Source organism: Bos mutus, chromosome 3 (genome assembly GCF_027580195.1).
Source record: "Bos mutus isolate GX-2022 chromosome 3, NWIPB_WYAK_1.1, whole genome shotgun sequence".
Taxonomy (NCBI): Eukaryota; Metazoa; Chordata; class Mammalia; order Artiodactyla; family Bovidae; genus Bos; species Bos mutus.
Window position 1 is genome coordinate 18,445,262 of NC_091619.1, and position 18,719 is coordinate 18,463,980.

The 18,719-nt window shown below is 39.5% G+C and overlaps 1 protein-coding gene across 26 annotated transcripts in view; it reads left to right on the forward strand.

Moving 5' to 3' along the window:
• UBAP2L (ubiquitin associated protein 2 like) overlaps nt 1–18,719 on the forward strand; it is a 47,677-nt gene that overhangs the window by 3,722 nt on the left and 25,236 nt on the right. For 9 of the 26 annotated variants that reach the window (XM_070367221.1, XM_070367219.1, XM_070367226.1 and 6 more), the window contains exons 2-11: nt 1,102–1,231; nt 2,731–2,808; nt 3,374–3,484; nt 9,818–10,019; nt 10,367–10,462; nt 11,864–11,909; nt 12,369–12,481; nt 14,150–14,209; nt 16,023–16,075; nt 17,752–17,837. In XM_070367221.1, coding sequence (XP_070223322.1) covers nt 1,142–1,231; nt 2,731–2,808; nt 3,374–3,484; nt 9,818–10,019; nt 10,367–10,462; nt 11,864–11,909; nt 12,369–12,481; nt 14,150–14,209; nt 16,023–16,075; nt 17,752–17,837 — 935 coding nt within the window. In that variant the 5' untranslated portion in view covers nt 1,102–1,141. The remainder of the gene's footprint in view (nt 1–1,101; nt 1,232–2,730; nt 2,809–3,373; nt 3,485–9,817; nt 10,020–10,366; nt 10,463–11,863; nt 11,910–12,368; nt 12,482–14,149; nt 14,210–16,022; nt 16,076–17,751; nt 17,838–18,719) is intronic. The other 17 variants (XM_070367238.1, XM_070367242.1, XM_070367237.1 and 14 more) reach the window with 3 other exon arrangements.

Sequence of the window (18,719 nt, forward strand, 5' to 3'; positions counted from 1 at the left end):
AAAATATGCAGAGTAACCTCCTTTTGAGCAATCCATATTATGAATGTTTTCTTTGTTTGCTAAATACAGCAACTGAGATTGCATTATAAAACAAAGTATGAATGAAGGCAACAAATTCAGTAGAATCTTTGCTTGTTGGAAGTGTTGTAACAAAAACTGATCTGGTTTTGGGAAGGCCCTGTGTGTTCCTTGTCTCTTTAAAGACTCAACAAAGTCATCTTGCTGGCAATAATGTCTCAAGTTTAAAATGATTTCCCAGAAGGACTTTCTTCCAAATAAAACTTTGTGCCAAATGCTTTTGATTTGGGACAAATTTGGGATTCTCTGTATATTAAGGTGAGTGGTGGAGGGTAATTGCCATTCTGGTTTCTTGGAACTTCGGACTTAGGAAACCAACATAAGCAGCCACAAAAGTAGGGTGCTGGGATTATTATCCAAGGAACTGAGATTCTGAGCAGGCACTGGGGTAATAACATGCCTTGTGGAAAGTTGCGGGAGCCCCTGCACCATACTGAGGGACAGAAACTTGAGGGAGAAAGGGTAGACTTGAGCTTGTCCTTTCCCAAATGATGGAGGACACATGCAGCTTATGTTTAAAAGGTTGTAAGATAGGTAAAGCTGTTTTCAAAGGTAGGTTGAATACAGCGTTTTAAATTGTTTTTATTTGAAGTATAGGCTGATCCCCTTCCTGGAAGGCTTTTGTTTCCAGGCTTTACTGATTATTTTTCCTTCTGTCAGAGGGACTTTATATATTCACTTACGGGATGACTTGATTCTTAACATTGTTTTGCTAACTATCAAGATAGCAAAACTTAACAAAGCCTGCTTATAAGGGACTGTAACCAAATTGTGCCCATAACTTTAAAATAAGCAAACATCACTTAACACATGTTTTATACATTTATTGTTCTGCAAAAATGGATTAGTCCCCTAAAGAATTCATCAGACTATAAATGTCTCAAGAACAGGTGCATGTTGGTTTCTTTGAAGAAATGATAGTGGTGAAGGTGCTGATGAAAAAGGTTGAAAACATTTTACCTGCATTTAACATCTAAACTTTTTTTTCTTCCTTTTTTTTTTTTTTTTTTTTAAATCTTTCAGTATTCTACCTTGTAAATACTGTTATTTGTATATACTGTAAATGATGACGTCGGTGGGCACTAACCGAGCCCGGGGAAACTGGGAGCCACCTCAAAACCAAAACCAGACACAGCACAAGCAGCGGCCCCAGGTAAAGAACCCAAGGGCTATGGATCCATGGGGTAGCCTTGAGGTTGATACTGGTTTACATCTAGTACAGCAACGTTCTATGCTTTGGGTTATTAGTTTGGGTGCTTTATTCTTATTTTCTTATCCTTTCCTCTTTTCACTTGGGGCCTAATAACTGTTAATGACACTCTGTGATGCAGTGTGCTTATTTTTATTGTTAATTTACTGCATTATGAGGCTTGGAAAGAATGGGTCCTGTGCTTTGTATCTCTAAGATAGCAGTTTCCTTTATTCATCTGGGTTGTTTCAGCAATATATTTCTCATTTCCTAGAATTTCCACTTTGACATCTCTTTAGCCAGTCTTTGTCTTGCCACCTTTTCCTTTCCTTTGCTCTTGTTTTCCCTAACTGGTCTTTTATTTTCCTCTCTCGTCTCATGGAGGCCTAATCTGATTTTTCCTTTCCCATGAGGAGTTAGCGTCTTTACTGTGTTCCTTTAAGATTAACAAATGAAACACTATAGAGTATTGCATAGTTTTAAAGAATAAATTAACCTGGGCGCTGAGGTTTATGAGGTTTTGGGTTTTTTTTTTAATTGAATTTAGATATATTTTTTAATAACCAGTTCAGTATTTGTTGGCACCTAATATGAATGAATCAGTTATATTTGGTTATGGTCAGATAAATATGTCAGATTAGAACTTTCTCTTATCCATTTTTCTTTTACTTCTCTTTCCAGGTGAATTTCTAGCAGAATTCTAGTATTTATCTCAGCTGGGGCTAAAATTTCTGACATCTTACAAGCATACATTGGATTCTTGGAGGATATGCTCAGTGTATCCTCAGACTAAACCTTATGCTATTCTCATCCCTAGGGAATAAGAGAGTGACAGTGATCATTGCAGGAACAGGGTTTTCACATGACTTTGCAAATACATGAAATTGAATTAAGGCACAGATGTTTCAAAGTGGTGTTTGATCCCAAAATGAGTCTCTTTAACTGTGAACATAAAAGCTCCGTGCTTTTTTGGAGAAAGTAGTGTGAAATAGTGACAGCTTAACTCTGTGTTGTTGTTTTGTTCATTTAAGCATCTTACGTGGTGGAAAGAGCCTAATGGCTATATAGTCCATGAGGTCGCAAAGAGTCGGACACGACTGAGCAACTGAAGTGAAGTGGTGGAAATGTTTTATTACTTGGTCATGTGTAACAGGGAGAAGGAAATTGGGGTGGGAGATGGTGCATATTGATTGTTGTTGTTCAGTTGCTAAGTTGTGTCAGACTCGTTTGCAACCCCATGGACTGTAGCCCACCAGGCTCCTCTGTCCATGGGATTTCCCAGGCAAGAATACTGGAGTGGGTTGCCATTTCCTTTTCCAGGGGATCTTCCCAACCCAGGAATTGAACCCGAGTCTCCTACTTGGCAGGTGGATTCTTTGCCGCTGAGCCACCTGGGAAGCCCAGTTGACTGTGTTGGTCCCTCTCATTTCTCTAAACTGTTGTCTCTTGATCTTGCTTTTTAGGCCACTGCAGAACAAATTCGACTTGCACAGATGATTTCGGACCATAATGATGCTGACTTTGAGGAAAAGGTGAAACAAGTGAGTGTATTTTTGATTTGTCTTAATTTGTGGGAAAAAACAAAGATTAAAGCGCAGTTAATAGGATTGATGCCTACCGGGATACTTTCCACTTTAGGTATTATAAGAATTTTAACCTGAAATATAATAGGTTAAGCCAATACATGAGTGCTTTTATTGTGTGATTTACTGTGCCCCTTTGGACAGATACCGTGTTCAAAGAGATTTTATCTTAATTTTAAACTCTTTTTTGAATGACTATTAGTACTGTTGTACAGTAACATTGAGCATTTGTGGTATCTAGGAAATATGGAGAGTCATGGTATACTGAAGCCTGTGTGTTTCTGCATTTGATTCTCTATTAGATACTTTATTGTTCGATTGTTTTATAAATACTTTTGCCCCATCCTTAATCACAGGTGTTAGTATTTTGCTTTTGGAGCTAGAATGTCAAAATTCTGCATGTTTTGCTTTTTTAAACCTAATTCTTTCAAACTCAGCTGTGTCTTCTCCCTTTCCTTCATCTGTTTTCCTTTTGTGGGGAGTGCAAGCTTGTTCATAATGGTTGTTGATCTTTCTCTTTCAGCTGATTGATATCACAGGCAAGAACCAGGATGAATGTGTCATTGCTTTGCATGACTGCAATGGAGATGTCAACAGAGCCATCAATGTACTGCTGGAAGGAAACCCAGATACGGTAGAGTGCTAATAAAGTGTTCTAGAAAGTGGGTCCCTGGTTGAGAGGCTAGTAAATTCCAAAAATAGCAAGTGGGGTCAACTTAAAGCATACTCTCTTATTCTCCAAATAAAGCAAGGAAGTGTCTTTATATTTGCTGGAGGTTGCAAACACTTAAAATTTTGTGCAATAAATAGAACAGATAAAATCAGTTTCTTTTAGTTGGCCTGGCATAATTGTTGATTCTAGGCTAATGACTACTTTCAAGACTTGGTTAGTCTTGAGTAAAGAGTTGCTGCTAAATAGCCTTAGTTACTAATAGATTTATTGCTGTTGAACAAAGCCACAGCCCTTCCTGGATTCTGATTTCAGAACAGTCCCACCAATATTAGCTTTACATTTCACAATACCTTTTTTTTTTTTTCACAATACCTTTTTATCATGTGAACTTATTTTTGTTGAAGTAGCAGAGAAAGAAATCTTTTTAAAAAATAATTTATTTTTTTCATGACTTTTTGGCTGCTCTGGGTCTTTGTTACTGTTCTCAGGCTTTCTCTAGTTGTGGAGAGGGGCTGTTTTTCATTGAGCTGTGCAGGCTTCTCACTGTGGTGGCTTCTCTTGTTGCAGAGCACGGGCTCTAGGCACACAGGCTTTAGTAGTTGCAGCGTTCGGGCTCAGTAGTTGTGGCTCGAGGGCTTAATTGCTCCGATGCATTTGGGATCTTTCCAGACCAGGGATCCAACTCATGTCCCCTGCATTGACATATGGGTTCCTAACCACTGGATGACCAGGGAAGCCTGAGAAACAAACTTTACAGCTTGTTGACCATTCCTGGAGATGGTAGAGGATATTGGAGGAACTCTTGCCCTGGAATTTAGAGTTGATTTCACCTTTTCCTTTCCACTTAATGAGAATGCTGTGTTTTGTTACTGTCTTACTATTGTATCAGACTGTTATGTCCTTTAAGAATAGGATTGTGCCTTACTAAATAATCTTTGGGATGTTCTGCAGTGTTTAGTAGAGACCTTTATTATTAGTTTTTTAAATGAGCAGTGTATCATTTGAAGTAATTTTCATTTTGTTGATCTTACTCAGGGGATTTTTGGTTGAGATGGAAAACCAGATTTCATCCTTAGATTAACTGATTCATGTTACAGTGTTACTTTAGCTGAATGTTGGAGGTTTGTCAGTTTCTTTGAGACAATGGGAAATAACAGTGAAAACTGTTTTTAGTCATTGAATTTAGATATGTAGATTTTTTTTCTTTAAAAGTGTGGTCCTAGATTAAGTTTTACAATTATTGCTTTTGTTTGAAAATTACTACCCGAATAATCAGATAGCAGTTTTGGTTCATTTTGAGTTTACTCTGGAGTAATTGCCTCAAGATTTTTCAGGGAGGAGGATGGAGAGGAAGTAGGACTACTTATGCTTTCTAAACGTATATATTTTTTTTTTGAGACGTCACTGGAAGTTCAGTGGTTAAGACTCCAAGCTCCCAATGCGCTGGCCGTGGGTTTGATCCCTAGTTGGGGGATAAGGTCCTGCATGCTGCATAGTGCAGAAGAAAAAAAAATGTGAAAAAATTTTATTTTGCACAAGTCACATTTTGTTTCACCTTCTAGTACTAGAAGTCTGACCTCCTTCCACAGTATTAAAAAAAATAAGCTAGAGAATGTAGGTTTATGCCCCAAATAAACCAGCAACTAGTGAAACCAGTGGCAATCAGTCAGCTGCCAGGAATGTTGCATGTATTTGGGTGGATGAGATCATATCAGAAAACTAGCAGTGCCTTTGGGCAAAGCATAGTAATTCTTTTTATGTATAGAACCCATCTGGTGCCAGCAGCTGATAAATAATCAGAGAGAAGCCAAAAGGCGACAGGTTTCTGAAACCTTCCAGGTTTTGATACAGATTAGCACAAACTCTTAAGGACTAACTGTTTTGAGTCTCATTTCCAGAGTTCCTGATGGCAGGTTTAGGTATGAGGTTACTATAATTTATGAATTAAAGCTACTATGAGCATAAAGTGACCTACAACTTAATGTGGAATCAGGGTGGGTTGGAAGAATAGGCAACACGGTACTGCTAGGTCCTAGGTGAAGAAGTGAAGTGAAGTCGCTCAGTCGTGTCTGACTCTTTGCGACCCCATGGACAGTAGCCTATCAGGCTCCATCGTCCATGGGATTTTCCAGGCAAGAGTACTGGAGTGGGCTGCCATTTCCTTCTCCAGGGGATCTTCCCAACCCAGGGATCGAACCTGGGTCTCCTGCATTGCAGACAGATGCTTTACCGTCTGAGCCAGGTGCTAGGTGGATGCTTAATATTTTTTTTTGCCAAGCTGTGTGGCTTGCAAGGTCTTAGTTTCCTGACCAGGGATTGAACCTGTGTCCCCTGTATTTTAAGGCAAATTGTTAACCACTGGACCACCAGGGAAGTTCCTTTAATATAGTTATGTATTTAGTTATTTATTTTTATTTGGTCATGCTGGGTCTTCAGTGCTTCTTGAGGGTTTTTCTCTAGTTGGGGCAAGTGCGGACAGCTCTTTTGGTGCATGGACTTCTCATTGCGGTGGCTTCTCTTGTTGCAGAGCACAGGCTCTAGGCACACAAACTTCAGTAGTTGCAGTGTGTCGGCTTAGTTGCTCCTTGGCATCCTTTAGTATAGTTTTAAATTTACTTGTTTTGAACTTAAAGATGTTTAAATTGTGGTGAAATACACTAGAGGAAATTGACCAATTTAACCATTTTAAGTAAACAATTCTTTGTCACTAAGGACAGTCACAGTGCTGGACAGCCATTCTTGTTGTGTAATCACCAAGTTGTGTCTGACTCTTCTGCAACCCCCTGGACCGTAGCCCGCCAGCTTCCTCTGTCCACGGGGTTTCCCAGGCAAGAATACTGGAGTGGACTGCCTTGACCTCCTCCAGGAGGTCTTCCTGATCCAAGGATCCAAACTGTGTCTGCTGCTAGGCAGCAGACTCTGCCACTGAGCCTCCTGGGAGGCCCTGTGCAACCATTCCCACTGCCCTTTCCAGAACTGGTCCATTTCCCAGTGAGAAACCATGTCCATAGAACAATTAACTCTCCATGCCCCACTCCCAGCTCGGGTAACACCTTCTGTTTGTGGTATCTCATATAAGGTATTGCCTATTCTTGGTACCTCATAAAAGTGGAATCAAGTATTTGTCCTTTTGTGTTTCATTTACCAAAATATTTTTAAGGTTTATCTGTATTGTGATTGGCGTCAGAATTTTAGTCCTTCGGAAGACTGAGTAATAGTCTGTTGTGTGTTTATAGCACATTTTGTTTATCCACTTACCATTGGCGAACACTTCAGATTATTTGGAAATAAATTGTAGACATCAGAGTACTTTGATTTCCTAAATTCTTCAGCATGTTTTCCTAAAAGGATACTGTTTTATATGACAATATTATTGTTAGCCCTGAGAAAATTAATAGTAATTTCATATTACTATTCCATTTTTTTAAAGTTATTTGATAGCTGTTACTGAGCAAACCTTCCTCAGCAATCAATGCAAAGAAATAGAGGAAAACAATAGAATGGGAAAGACTAGAGATATCTTCAAGAAAATTAGAGATACCAAGGGAACATTTCATGCAAAGATGGGCTCGATAAAGGACAGAAACGGTATGGACCTAACAGAAGCAGAAGATACTAAGAGGTGGCAAGAATACACAGAATAACTGTACAAAAAAGATCTTCACGACCAAGATAATCACGATGATGTGATCACTCACCTAGAGCCAGACATCCTGGAATGTGAAGTCAAGTGGACCTTAGAAAGCATCACTACGAACAAAGCTAGTGGAGGTGATGGAATTCTAGTTGAGCTATTTTAAATCCTGGAAGATGATGCTGTGAAAGTGCTGCACTCAGTATGCCAGCAAATTTGGAAAACTCAGCAGTGGCCATAGGACTGGAAAAGGTCAGTTTTCATTCCAATCCCAAAGAAAGTCAATGCCAAAGAATGCTCAAACTACCGCACAATTGCACTCATCTCACACGCTAGTAAAGCTCAAAATTCTCCAAGCCAGGCTTCAGCAATACGTGAACCATGAACTTCCAGATGTTCAAGCTGGTTTTAGAAAAGGCAGAGGAATCTGAGATCATATTGCCAACATCTGCTGGATCATGGAAAAAGCACGGGAGTTCTAGAAAAACATCTACTTCTGCTTTATTGACTATGCCAAAGCCTTTGTGTGGATCACAATAAACTGTGGAAAATTCTTCAAGAGATAGGAATACCAGACCACCTGACTTGCCTCTTGAGAAACCTATATGCAGGTCAGGAAGCAACAGTTAGAACTGGACATGGAACAACAGACTGGTTCCAAATACGAAAAGGAGTACGTCAAGGCTGTATATTGTCACCCTGCTTTTTTAACTTATATGCAGACTACATCATGAGAAACGCTGGGCTGGAAGAAGCACAAGCTGGAATCAAGATTGCCAGGAGAAATATCAATAACCTCAGATATGCAGAGAACACCACCCTTATGGCAGAAAGTGAAGAGGAACTGAAAAGCCTCTTGATGAAAGTGAAAGAGGAGAGTGAAAAAGTTGGCTTAAAGCTCAACATTTAGAAAACGAAGATCATGGCATCTGGTCCCATCACTTCATGGGAAATAGATGGGGAAACAGTGCAAACAGTGTCAGACTTTATTTTTTTGGGCTCGAAAATCACTGCAGATGGTGATTGCAGCCATGAAATTAAGAGACACTTACTCCTTGGAAGGAAAGTTATGACCAACCTAGATAGCATATTGAAAAGCAGAGACATTACTTTGCCAACCAAGGTCCGTCTAGTCAAGGCTATGGTTTTTCCAGTGGTCGTGTATGGATGTGAGAGTTGGACTGTGAAGAAAGCTGAGCACCAAAGAATTGATGCTTTTGAACTGTGGTGTTGGAGAAGACTCTTGAGAGTTCCTTGGACTGCAAGGAGATCAGCCCTGGGATTTCTTTGGAAGGAATGATGCTAAAGCTGAAACTCCAGTACTTTGGCCACCTCGTGCGAAGAGTTGACTCATTAGAAAAGACCCTGATGCTGGGAGGGATTGGGGGCAGGAGGAGAAGGGGACGACGGAGGATGAGATGGCTGGATGGCATCACTGACTCGATGGACGTGAGTCTGAGTGAACTCTGGGAGTTGGTGATGGATAGGGAGGCCTGGTGTGCTGCGATTCATGGGGTTGCAAAGAGTCGGACATGACTGAACTGAACTGAGCAAACAGGGCCATCGTAATTTGGTATTACGTAATTTGGTATTTGGAATATTGGTGTCCAGGATGGTAAACATGATAGTCTTGGCATTTGAACTGAAACTTATTTATACACGTTTGAACTTATTTGTATGTATTTTCTGCAAAAATTATAAATCAGTATATGTATATATTTAAAACTTGAAATCTATAAGGAATTCTCTGGCAGTCCAGTGGTTAAGACTCTGCTCTTTGACTCTGCTGAGCACCTGGGTTCAGTCCCTGGTCAGGGAACTGAGAACCTGCAAGCCACAAGGCAAGGCAAAAAAAAAAGAACTTTAAGTTTATAAAATTAATTTTCCTAAGGAATGAGTTTTTGCACGACTGTTTAGCTTATTTTCCTTGCTATAAATATTTGCTCCTGAACTCCTTTGAGGAAGGTTGAATTGTATTATAGCAATTTCAGATGCATAAGGGGAACACAGTGAGTAAAATAAGACATAGCATGTCTCAGGGCCAGGGCTGTGCTTTCCTGACTGCTATTTGGTCGTCTTTTAAATAAAGGAAATTGGTGTGTGTGGAAGGGGTGGGTTAGGGAACAGGTGTAGTTGTTTTCCTCCTAAATTCTAGGTTGCTTAATTTGAGACTGTACTCGACTCAAATGCTATTCATTCACTCTGAATTCAAAGTTAACTTTTAGAAACTTTGAGTTTTCAGCTTTGTTTGACATAGATAAGGCTATAAAAAATTGGAAATTACTGAATGCATAGGGAATTAGTGTTTTCAGCCCGGGAAACACACTTGAAAGGACGAACCAGTAAGTAACTAGGCCCTTTGACTAAGGGGACACCGAGTGACTGAACTGGATGGAGATCTCGGTGACCCTTTTGGGAATGATTCCTGCATCCGTTTGCTCATAAGCACCTCCTCCACAGAAAGGGCTTCAATTTTGCAGTGATAGGTGCAGAATTTGTCTTGAGGTCCTGTCTATACCTCAATTTAAACAGAAGTAAACTTATAGAAGTATCTTAGATATGGATACTGAGAGAATGGTTAACAGTTGTCCCAACTTTTATCTCTCATTTCCTGGTAGCAACCTATACTGATTTGACACGAATGTTCTTTTCTTCTTTAGCATTCCTGGGAGATGGTCGGGAAGAAGAAGGGAGTCTCAGGACAAAAGGATGGTGGCCAAACGGAATCCAACGAGGAAGGCAAAGAAAATCGAGACCGGGACAGAGACTATAGTCGGCGACGTGGTGGGCCACCAAGACGGGGAAGAGGTGCCAGCCGTGGACGAGAGTGTATGCATGGGGCTTTAACAAAACCAGCTGTGGGTTAGTAATGTCTAGACTTGAGGGATGTCAGGGCCTTGTGAGGCTAAACCTGGTAACCATTATCTTTTTGATTTTTTTTACGATCATCTGTTCTGAGATCTTGGCATTTCTTACATATAGATTTTTTTAGCAACAGCCACCAGTTTAGCATGAAATTACCTTGTTAGCTGTTTGTAAGATTTTTTGACTGGGAACCATTCCCCTAGTAACCATCATGTTCTGTCCTTCTAGCTCATTTTCTCTTCTTTGTTTTTGTCTCCCCCTAATCATGTATGCATACAGTTTATATATATTTTTCCTGTTCACTTTACTCTGGCCATTTGTAGTGTTCTGTTTTTAAATTTCAGTTCGAGGTCAGGAAAATGGATTAGATGGCACCAAGAGTGGAGGGCCTTCTGGAAGAGGCACAGAAAGAGGCAGAAGAGGTCGTGGCCGAGGCAGAGGTGATCAGTTTGTTGGGGGAATGGATGTTGGGGACATGCTACTCTTATTAGTTTAGTAGGGGGTCTGCTTTATTTAAAAAAAAAAAAATTCAATCTCAAAAATATACAATCAACTCCTACAGCTCAATTCCAGAAAAATAAATGACCCAATCAAAAAATGGGCCAAAGAACTAAATAGACGTATCTCCAAAGAAGACATACAGATGGCTAACAAACACATGAAAAGATGCTCAACATCACTCATTATCAGAGAAATGCAAATCAAAACCACTATGAGGTACCATTTCACCCCAGTCAGAATGGCTGTGATCCAAAAGTCTACAAGCAATAAATGCTGGAGAGGGTGTGGAGAAAAGCGAACCCTCTTACACTATTGGTGGGAATGCAAACTAGTACAGCCACTATGGAGAACAGTGTGGAGATTCCTTAAAAAACTGGAAATAGAACTGCCTTATGATCCAGCAATCCCACTGCTGGGCATACACACTGAGGAAACCAGAATTGAAAGAGACAACGTGTACCCCAATGTTCATGGCAGCACTGTTTGTAATAGCCAGGACATGGAAGCAACCTAGATGTCCATCAGCAGATGAATGGATAAGAAAGCTGTGGTACATATACACAATGGAGTATTACTCAGCCATTAAAAAGAATACATTTGAATCAGTTCTAATGAGGTGGATGAAACTGGAGCGTATTATACAGAGTGAAGTAAGCCAGAAAGAAAAACACCAATACAGTATACTAACGCATATATATGGAATTTAGAAAGATGGTAACAATAACCCTGTATACGAGACAGCAAAAGAGACACTGATGTATAGAACAGTCTTTTGGACTCTGTGGGAGAGGAAGAGGGTGGGATGATATGGGAGAATGGCATTGAAATACGTATAATATCATATATGAAACGAGTCGCCAGTCCAGGTTCGATGCACGATACTGGATGCTTGGGGCTGGTGCACTGGGATCACCCAGAGGGATGGTATGGGGAGGGAGGAGGGTTCAGGATGGGGAACGCGGGTATACCTGTGGCGGATTCATTTCGATATTTGGCAAAACCAATACAATATTGTAAAGTTTAAAAATTCAGATGGATGCTGGATACCTTAATTGTTGAGATGTAGTGCAAATTCTGGAGATTACTGTGAGGGCAGTGGGGATGAAGGTAGATGTCATTTCCTCTAGTATTGTTATTACTATATTTGCTTAAGGATCTGGCAGTTCACTCAGCAAAGAAACATTCTTGTCAATAATAAGGATTGTCCTCCTGTATTAACTGATGTGCTTCAGAGTGAGAGAAGGAACATCTAATGATGTCAACCACTTACTTTCCAAAGTTGCCTCAGTTGGCATGGTGGTTTATATCAATTTTTAAAATGTTTCCCTCTCCCTCTTTAGGTGGCTCTGGTAGGCGCGGAGGAAGGTTTTCTGCTCAAGGAATGGGGTGAGTTTCATTGATCCAATGTCAAAGTCTTTAATTTTTTTCCATAAGTGTTACCATAGTAGCTTGATGTGGTTAATATTCTGGTATCCTGAGGATAATAGGCAGCTAAGTAACCAAATGTGATCAGACAGATTGCTATAGTATTTCATCAGATGTGTCCAGACATTGGGCTTATTTTAGTGAGATAAGCATTTACCACCTGGATTACTTTATCTCATAACTTCATGTGAATATATATACCTGCTGTTTTTCCAAAATCTTTATGTGGATTTTATCAGTGGCCTAATGCAAGGGGAATGATAGATATCTATATGAGTATATCATGAAATTTTAGGTAAGCTGGTACAATGAGGAAAAGTGAACAGACAAGATTCTAATTGCCCTCCTTTTGAGTTAATTTCAACTGATGTTGCTTAGAGCTCAGAGGCTCTTAAGCTTTTTATTTATTTTTTCTCCCAGAACCTTTAACCCAGCTGATTATGCAGAGCCGGCCAATACTGATGATAACTATGGCAATAATAGCGGCAATACATGGAACAACACTGGCCACTTTGAACCAGACGATGGGACGAGTGAGTGACTGTTTTATTCATTTTTTGTCTTTTGGAACCTAAGGAAGTAATTTTTTTGAGGTTATACTAACATAAGAATGTGGAGGTATAGTTTTTGAGTGCTGAGACAGGGAGAGAGAGGGATAACGGTTGTATTAGTGTGTACTCTGTATTTATTGTGTGCCTACAGGCACATTATACATGCTGTTTCACCTGATCTGTCACTATTTTATAAAACAAACATTATTTATTGTCACTTTTCAGATGACAAGATTTAGATTGCAGGAGTGATTATGAAATTTGCTAGTATCTGAACTTAGAATTTTTCGACTCCAGAAGGCCGTGTGCTCTTTCCATTATACCGTCAGCTCCCAGTTGTATTTCCTAGTGTTTCTGTTTGGCTTTGCCTTTTGACAAGATATCCAGGATTACTCAACCCACTACTTGTAGAGGTGAACAGGGCCTAGAATCAAAGCCCACTGTTAATTTGTTTTTGCATACAGAGATAGGAATGTCTTTTTCCTTTAATTTTTGGTAAATATCAGTATCTGGGCAAGAAGAAATTCTGGAGACTTTTAGCCTCTCATTGTTGGATAGTGTTCTGGGTGTGATAGGGTATTATGGATTTGCTTTTTTTTGTTAGCTGACTTTGGTGCTTATCTGGGTAGCATAGATGTTTGTGGATATGTTAGGCTTGTGGGACACAGCAAGATGTATTTGGAAGTAAAAAATACTTTGATTACTTTAAATGAGAGCAGCCTCTGGGTTCCAGAGTATTTTCTTCTGAGGAGATCAACTATCTCCTTCTGGCTGAGTCAACACTTGGAAAGAAAAGCCTGAGACTTTTTTTGTCTTATAAAGGGGGGATGGGTTAATAGAGGAGCATGAAATAGGCTCTCTTGACTGTTTATCCACTTAAATTTGCCTTACCCCCCTTTCAGAGATCTGTTACCTTAATCTTGCATCTTTAGGAAGGTCTTTGGCACAAACTTCTTCTCACCTACTGGCCACAGTATGCTATAACTCAGATCCTGAGTATTACATGCTTTTTGTTCATCAAGCTGTCTTAAAAGCTCATTTTGAATACAGATTTTTCAGGAGCAGAGGCTAAAGTTATTGTCAAGCTACATAACTTTTTGAGCTTCCTTATTGGCTATGAAATGTCCTTTTCTATTTTAATTTGGAGGCATTAGAACTCTTCATTCATCTCTTGATGGCTTTTTAGAGCGTTGGTAGCAGTCTGAATAACAAAAGTTGAGGGATTTGTTTTTAGTTGTGGACAGAAAATTAGGTATGGAGTCCCAATCCTAGGTTGGTTGGAAAAAGAGGAAAGGAAAAGGTGTGTATTTGCTTATACCATGTAGAGAAGAACAAATTTGGGAGGCTGGAATCAGAACTTCTTATCTGTTGCCGAATGAATTTTGTGCTGCTCCTGTCATCTTGTTAGTGTTGGGTTAGCTCCGTGCATTCATCCTTGTTAGTTTGATGAGTTGAACTTTTCATGCATAATCTCTTTTTATGTTTTCATGATAGCAAACTTCAAATTCCCTTTTTATTTTAAAAAGAGACTGAAATCTACCCTTAAAATATCCACAGGTACAGTGGGAGTTGTTTGTTGGGGGCAATCATTCTCATTCACAAGCAAAATTTCACTGGTTGTTTTTTCTTTTCTTTTCTTTTTTGTTTCAGGACTTGATTTCATTGGGGTTGAGGGGTCAAATTATCCCCGAAAATTTGAGACTGCTCCTGGTATGATACATCCAGGCGCCTAACTGCCCCGGATATTTAATAATAGATTTTTATGAACTGAAATATCTGTGGATATGTCATCTTTATGTCTTCCTGCTTTTTATTTTTCTGCTTTTTCCTTTGATTCTGTGCCTGTTTTTCTTACTTAGAAAATTGCTTAATGAACACTTAATATTTACTTTGTCTGTGCTTTTTGCTGGTGGAGTGGAAGCCCTAATCTGTTAGAATATTTGAACGCTTTCTGCGTCTTAATGCTTCCTCAGTGTGTAGTCTTTTTCCTTAGCTGTGACCATATGTCCTGTATAGGAAGGTGTCAAGTAGCTGTCTACAATCTTCCTTTCCATTCCAAATACAGTCACCAGAGTGCAGGGGGAAAAATTCTTGCATGAGAGATAGCTTCTAAGTAGTACGTAACTTCTTAGATCACTTCTAATTCTAGGATTGTGTGTATGTGTTAACCCACATTTTGGATTCCAGTTAACGACGGTGGGATGGATGTCAATGGGGAGGAAGAATGGTATCACCAGAGAGGGAGAGAAAAATGTTATTTGTATCTTGCTTAAATTGAGATTGGACTTTGATTTGGAGAACATTGTCATTGTTAAGTGGCTTGAAATTTCTGTGGTACAGTTTTAACACTGTCCTGGGAAAGGCATTGCACTGACATATTTTTCTCTAGGAAATAGGATTTTTCATTATTAAATGTTTAGAAGAATTTCAGATGGATTCTGTAGGTATTAGAATGTTTCTTTTCAGTGATCATGAAATCAGAATGCCAGACCTTCATTCTTTGATTCTTGTAAGAAGTTTTCTCCATTTGGAGAGAATGCTATAAGAATTATTAAATATATACTGTTATTCTAGAGAAGAAAACCAGGAGTTTTCTTGTCTTTTCTACAGATAAGTGCCTATTTCTTAGTGTGGTCCTTTGCTTGAAGGGAAGAATTTTAGGTCTCAGAAACTCACCCATATTCCTTAAGAAAAGGCAGGTTCCTTTTCTGAGAAGGACATGTGTATGTGTGACACAAAACAAGGGGAATGTGGAAGATAGTTTGATTATTTATGGACCTCTTCTACAGAAACTGTATCTGCACTACGTTATTACCAACAGGAGGAGAATGCATAACTCCACTGTCTGTGCCGTGAGCTCAGCAGGTCAGATTTCATGTCTCATATAGTTAGGATTAGTACGGTAATTACTTGATTTTTCCAGTTTCACCTTGTGTCTTCTGAAAATAACAGCCAGCAGAGTTTTTTAATTTAGTTTCCATAGCAGATAGGTGTCAGTGCTCTGTTTGGATTTCAGGCCTTTCCTTCTTCATTGCCCTTCGACTGTCTTGTTGAAACCATTTGTGTTCCTCTGCCCCTGCTGCCACGTCTCTTCAGACTGCTGGCAGTATTGTCTTATACTCAATAGATAGAGTTTGCATGTTTTGGCTTGAATTATCTGCTGCCATTTCACTGACCAGACCACTGAGTCAGGCCTGAAGGTCTATAAGAGATTGCTTGGAGTGCTGGATCTACTGGAGTCTTGCTCTCTCTTGCATTTTGTTTCTCTCTCTTGCTGTCTCGCACTGTTTCCTATTACAGCTGTGTGACAAAAACTGAAAGTAGCTGTGAAATTTAATTAGAACCCTGGTGTTCTGAGGTATTCTAAAAAGTCTTTTCCTCCCTCTGAAGCCCAAGAATCCTTTCTGATTACTAAATGCTGGTTACACTTTTGGCTGCCAAAAAATTTAATGCATTAGTATTTTCTACACATGCTTTGTACTGGCATTTAAAGTTACTTCATTGTGTTTTCCTTTATTCCCAGGCGCATGGAGGACTGCAACAGAGGAGTGGGGAACTGAAGATTGGAATGAAGATGTGAGTATTCCCATGTTATTCCTCATCAGTACCTTCTATCCCTAAGTGATGTTTTAGGGATAGAAAATGGGTATGATTCTACCCCTTAAAATTCACCCTTAAGATTCTGACCCAAAACTTTTACATCCAAAATAGTGTTCTGAGCAAGAACATTTCACATATGTTATATGAAGGAGACTGGGCATGAACAGGACTCTCTGGAACCAGACTATGGAAAGGGCAAGTGCACTTGTGTAAGTCCAATATCTGATTGTCGGATTTATCCCAGGAAGCGATGGTGGTTGGGTAGGGCACCAGAGATGGAGTCAGGCAGGTAATGCATTGAGCAGCAGCTTCTGATAGCACGTGATGCTCCTTGGAGCAGTGCAGTTATTTGGTTCACATTCAGGCTTTGGTGTATGGTCCTGTAATTGGTTTAGAGGTGGGTACATGGTGAAAGTTTGGTTGACTCTGAAACCCATTTTGTTATTGTACTCAGAGCCCAACTTGGATGATTTTAATTGAGATGAAAATGTAGGTTTGGCTGTTCTGCAGTGACTAAACTTGGAAACCTCATAGATGTGTGGCACATAAACAGCTATGTGAATTCATTGGAGTAGTACCTGAGTAAAGGGATTTTGCTGATGGCTGGTCACAGTCAAGCCTTTGCTGTGAATTATAGTGATCATGGATGAACTTGCCTGTATTTTGTATTTACTCAAGCAAGACAGAATATGGTAAGAGGAAATGGTGTGTCAAGCTGTTTTGGTTTTCAGGGCTGAGTTTTAAAATTCCAGATGCATCAGCATCAGAGTGTGATTCTTTTCTATTGTAGCTGAGCTAGACTGCTTTGTGAATACTTCATAAGATTTGGCTTGTCTGCTTAACCACCTTTCAGAGAATGATATATTGGGGGGAGTGGATTTCCTGTCTTTAGAGGGGAGGTTTCAATCAGAAAGTTTTTTTTTTTTTAACTTATTTTTAAAGTTGTGGGGGAATTGCTTGGTGTTCCAGTGGTTAGGACACTTTGACTGCTGAGGGCCAGGGTTCAATTCCTGGTTGGGGAACTCTGAGCGCCCACAAACTGGGCAGCATGGTTAAAAAAATTAAATCAACTTTGAATAGTAGAAATATTTATTCCCTGCAATTGGCTTACTTGATTTTAATGTCTTATAGGGGAGAGACTAGATGTAATAAAGTCAGTTTTAAGGCAAAACACGTTAAAATTATTCCTGCAAACTTCAGCACATCAGAATTTGGGCCCTTCCCGCTCAAAAGCAAAGAATTATTTTTATTTCTGTCTTCATTTTGGCTGGGGTCTTCCTTTGAGAGGATTAGTGGAAGATAAAGTATGATTCGGATTGAGGTAGGAGTTGGGAGGCATAGTGAGAAAATATAAAGGGGCTTTCTCTATTTTTCTGTCTAGCATATTCACTTTCTTATAAGTTCAGGGTGCATATTATGTGACTCCACTAGATTTTATTGGGTTCATGGATTCTGCTCTCTCTTTTGATAAGATCTACAGAAGATAGATAGAAGGGGCTTGAAAGTCAGTCCATTCAGGATTTCTTAGGGTAAACAGTTCTCACTTGTAGGAGTTTTTCCCTTTTTCTTATGTTGCATTCCCCTTACCTCTGCCGGGTTTCTGGACTGTAACTAGCCTAACACTAGGAGTGACTAATGCCTCTGTTTTCCAGCTTTCTGAGACCAAGATCTTCACTGCCTCTAATGTGTCTTCAGTGCCTCTGCCTGCGGAGAATGTGACAATCACTGCTGGTCAGAGGCAAGTGTGTGGTGTGAATTGTCAGTATCTTTTCTCAGAGGGATCTGCTAAGTGAGCTGTAAGGAAGGAGTGGTACTGGCCCTTCATGAACTCCCATAGTGTTGATAATAGAATCAAATCACATTACAGTCCTATTTAGTTTATAGGTAGATTTTTGTAAGAGTTGATAGTAGTTTATCTACCAAATGAATATCTGTATAATTTTGAAGTTAACTTCTTCCAGATAGTCCTTCATTAATACATACATCAAGAAAATGTGTATATATATATATATACACACATATATATATATACATTAGCCTTGTCAGCATCCCAGATACTGATTAAAACTTAGAATAATATAAACTTACAGTAAATCAGGTTAAGAAAAGCTAAAAGTGGAAATATTTTATTTATTTTGGAATTTGCAGAACTGTTCAATAGCTTCTTCTCTTGCTTTATAATTATGTCTTTGCTTTAGCCAACTGGGTGTGATGATCATTTTTTCCCCTAGCATCTATCTTATGAATTTTTTAGGACTTGAACATAAGTATTGGAGTCAATAGAGGGAGATAACACTTGTCAGGGAATATTTTTATCCCCTGAAAAACTCTTGAATTATTTCTGGACCTGGATATGATAGCTGTAGGGCTTCCCTGATAGCTCAGTTGGTAAAGAATCTGTCTGCAATGCAGGAGACCCCGGTTCAATTCCTAGGTTGGGAAGATCCACTAGAGAATGGATAGGCTACTCCACTCTAGTATTCTTGGGCTTCCCTTGAGGCTCAGCTGGTAAAGAATCTGCCTGCAGTGTGGGAGACCTGTGTTGTATCCTTGGATTGAGAAGATCCCCTGAAGAAGGGAAAGGCTACCCACTCCAGTATTCCGGCCTGGAGAATTCCAT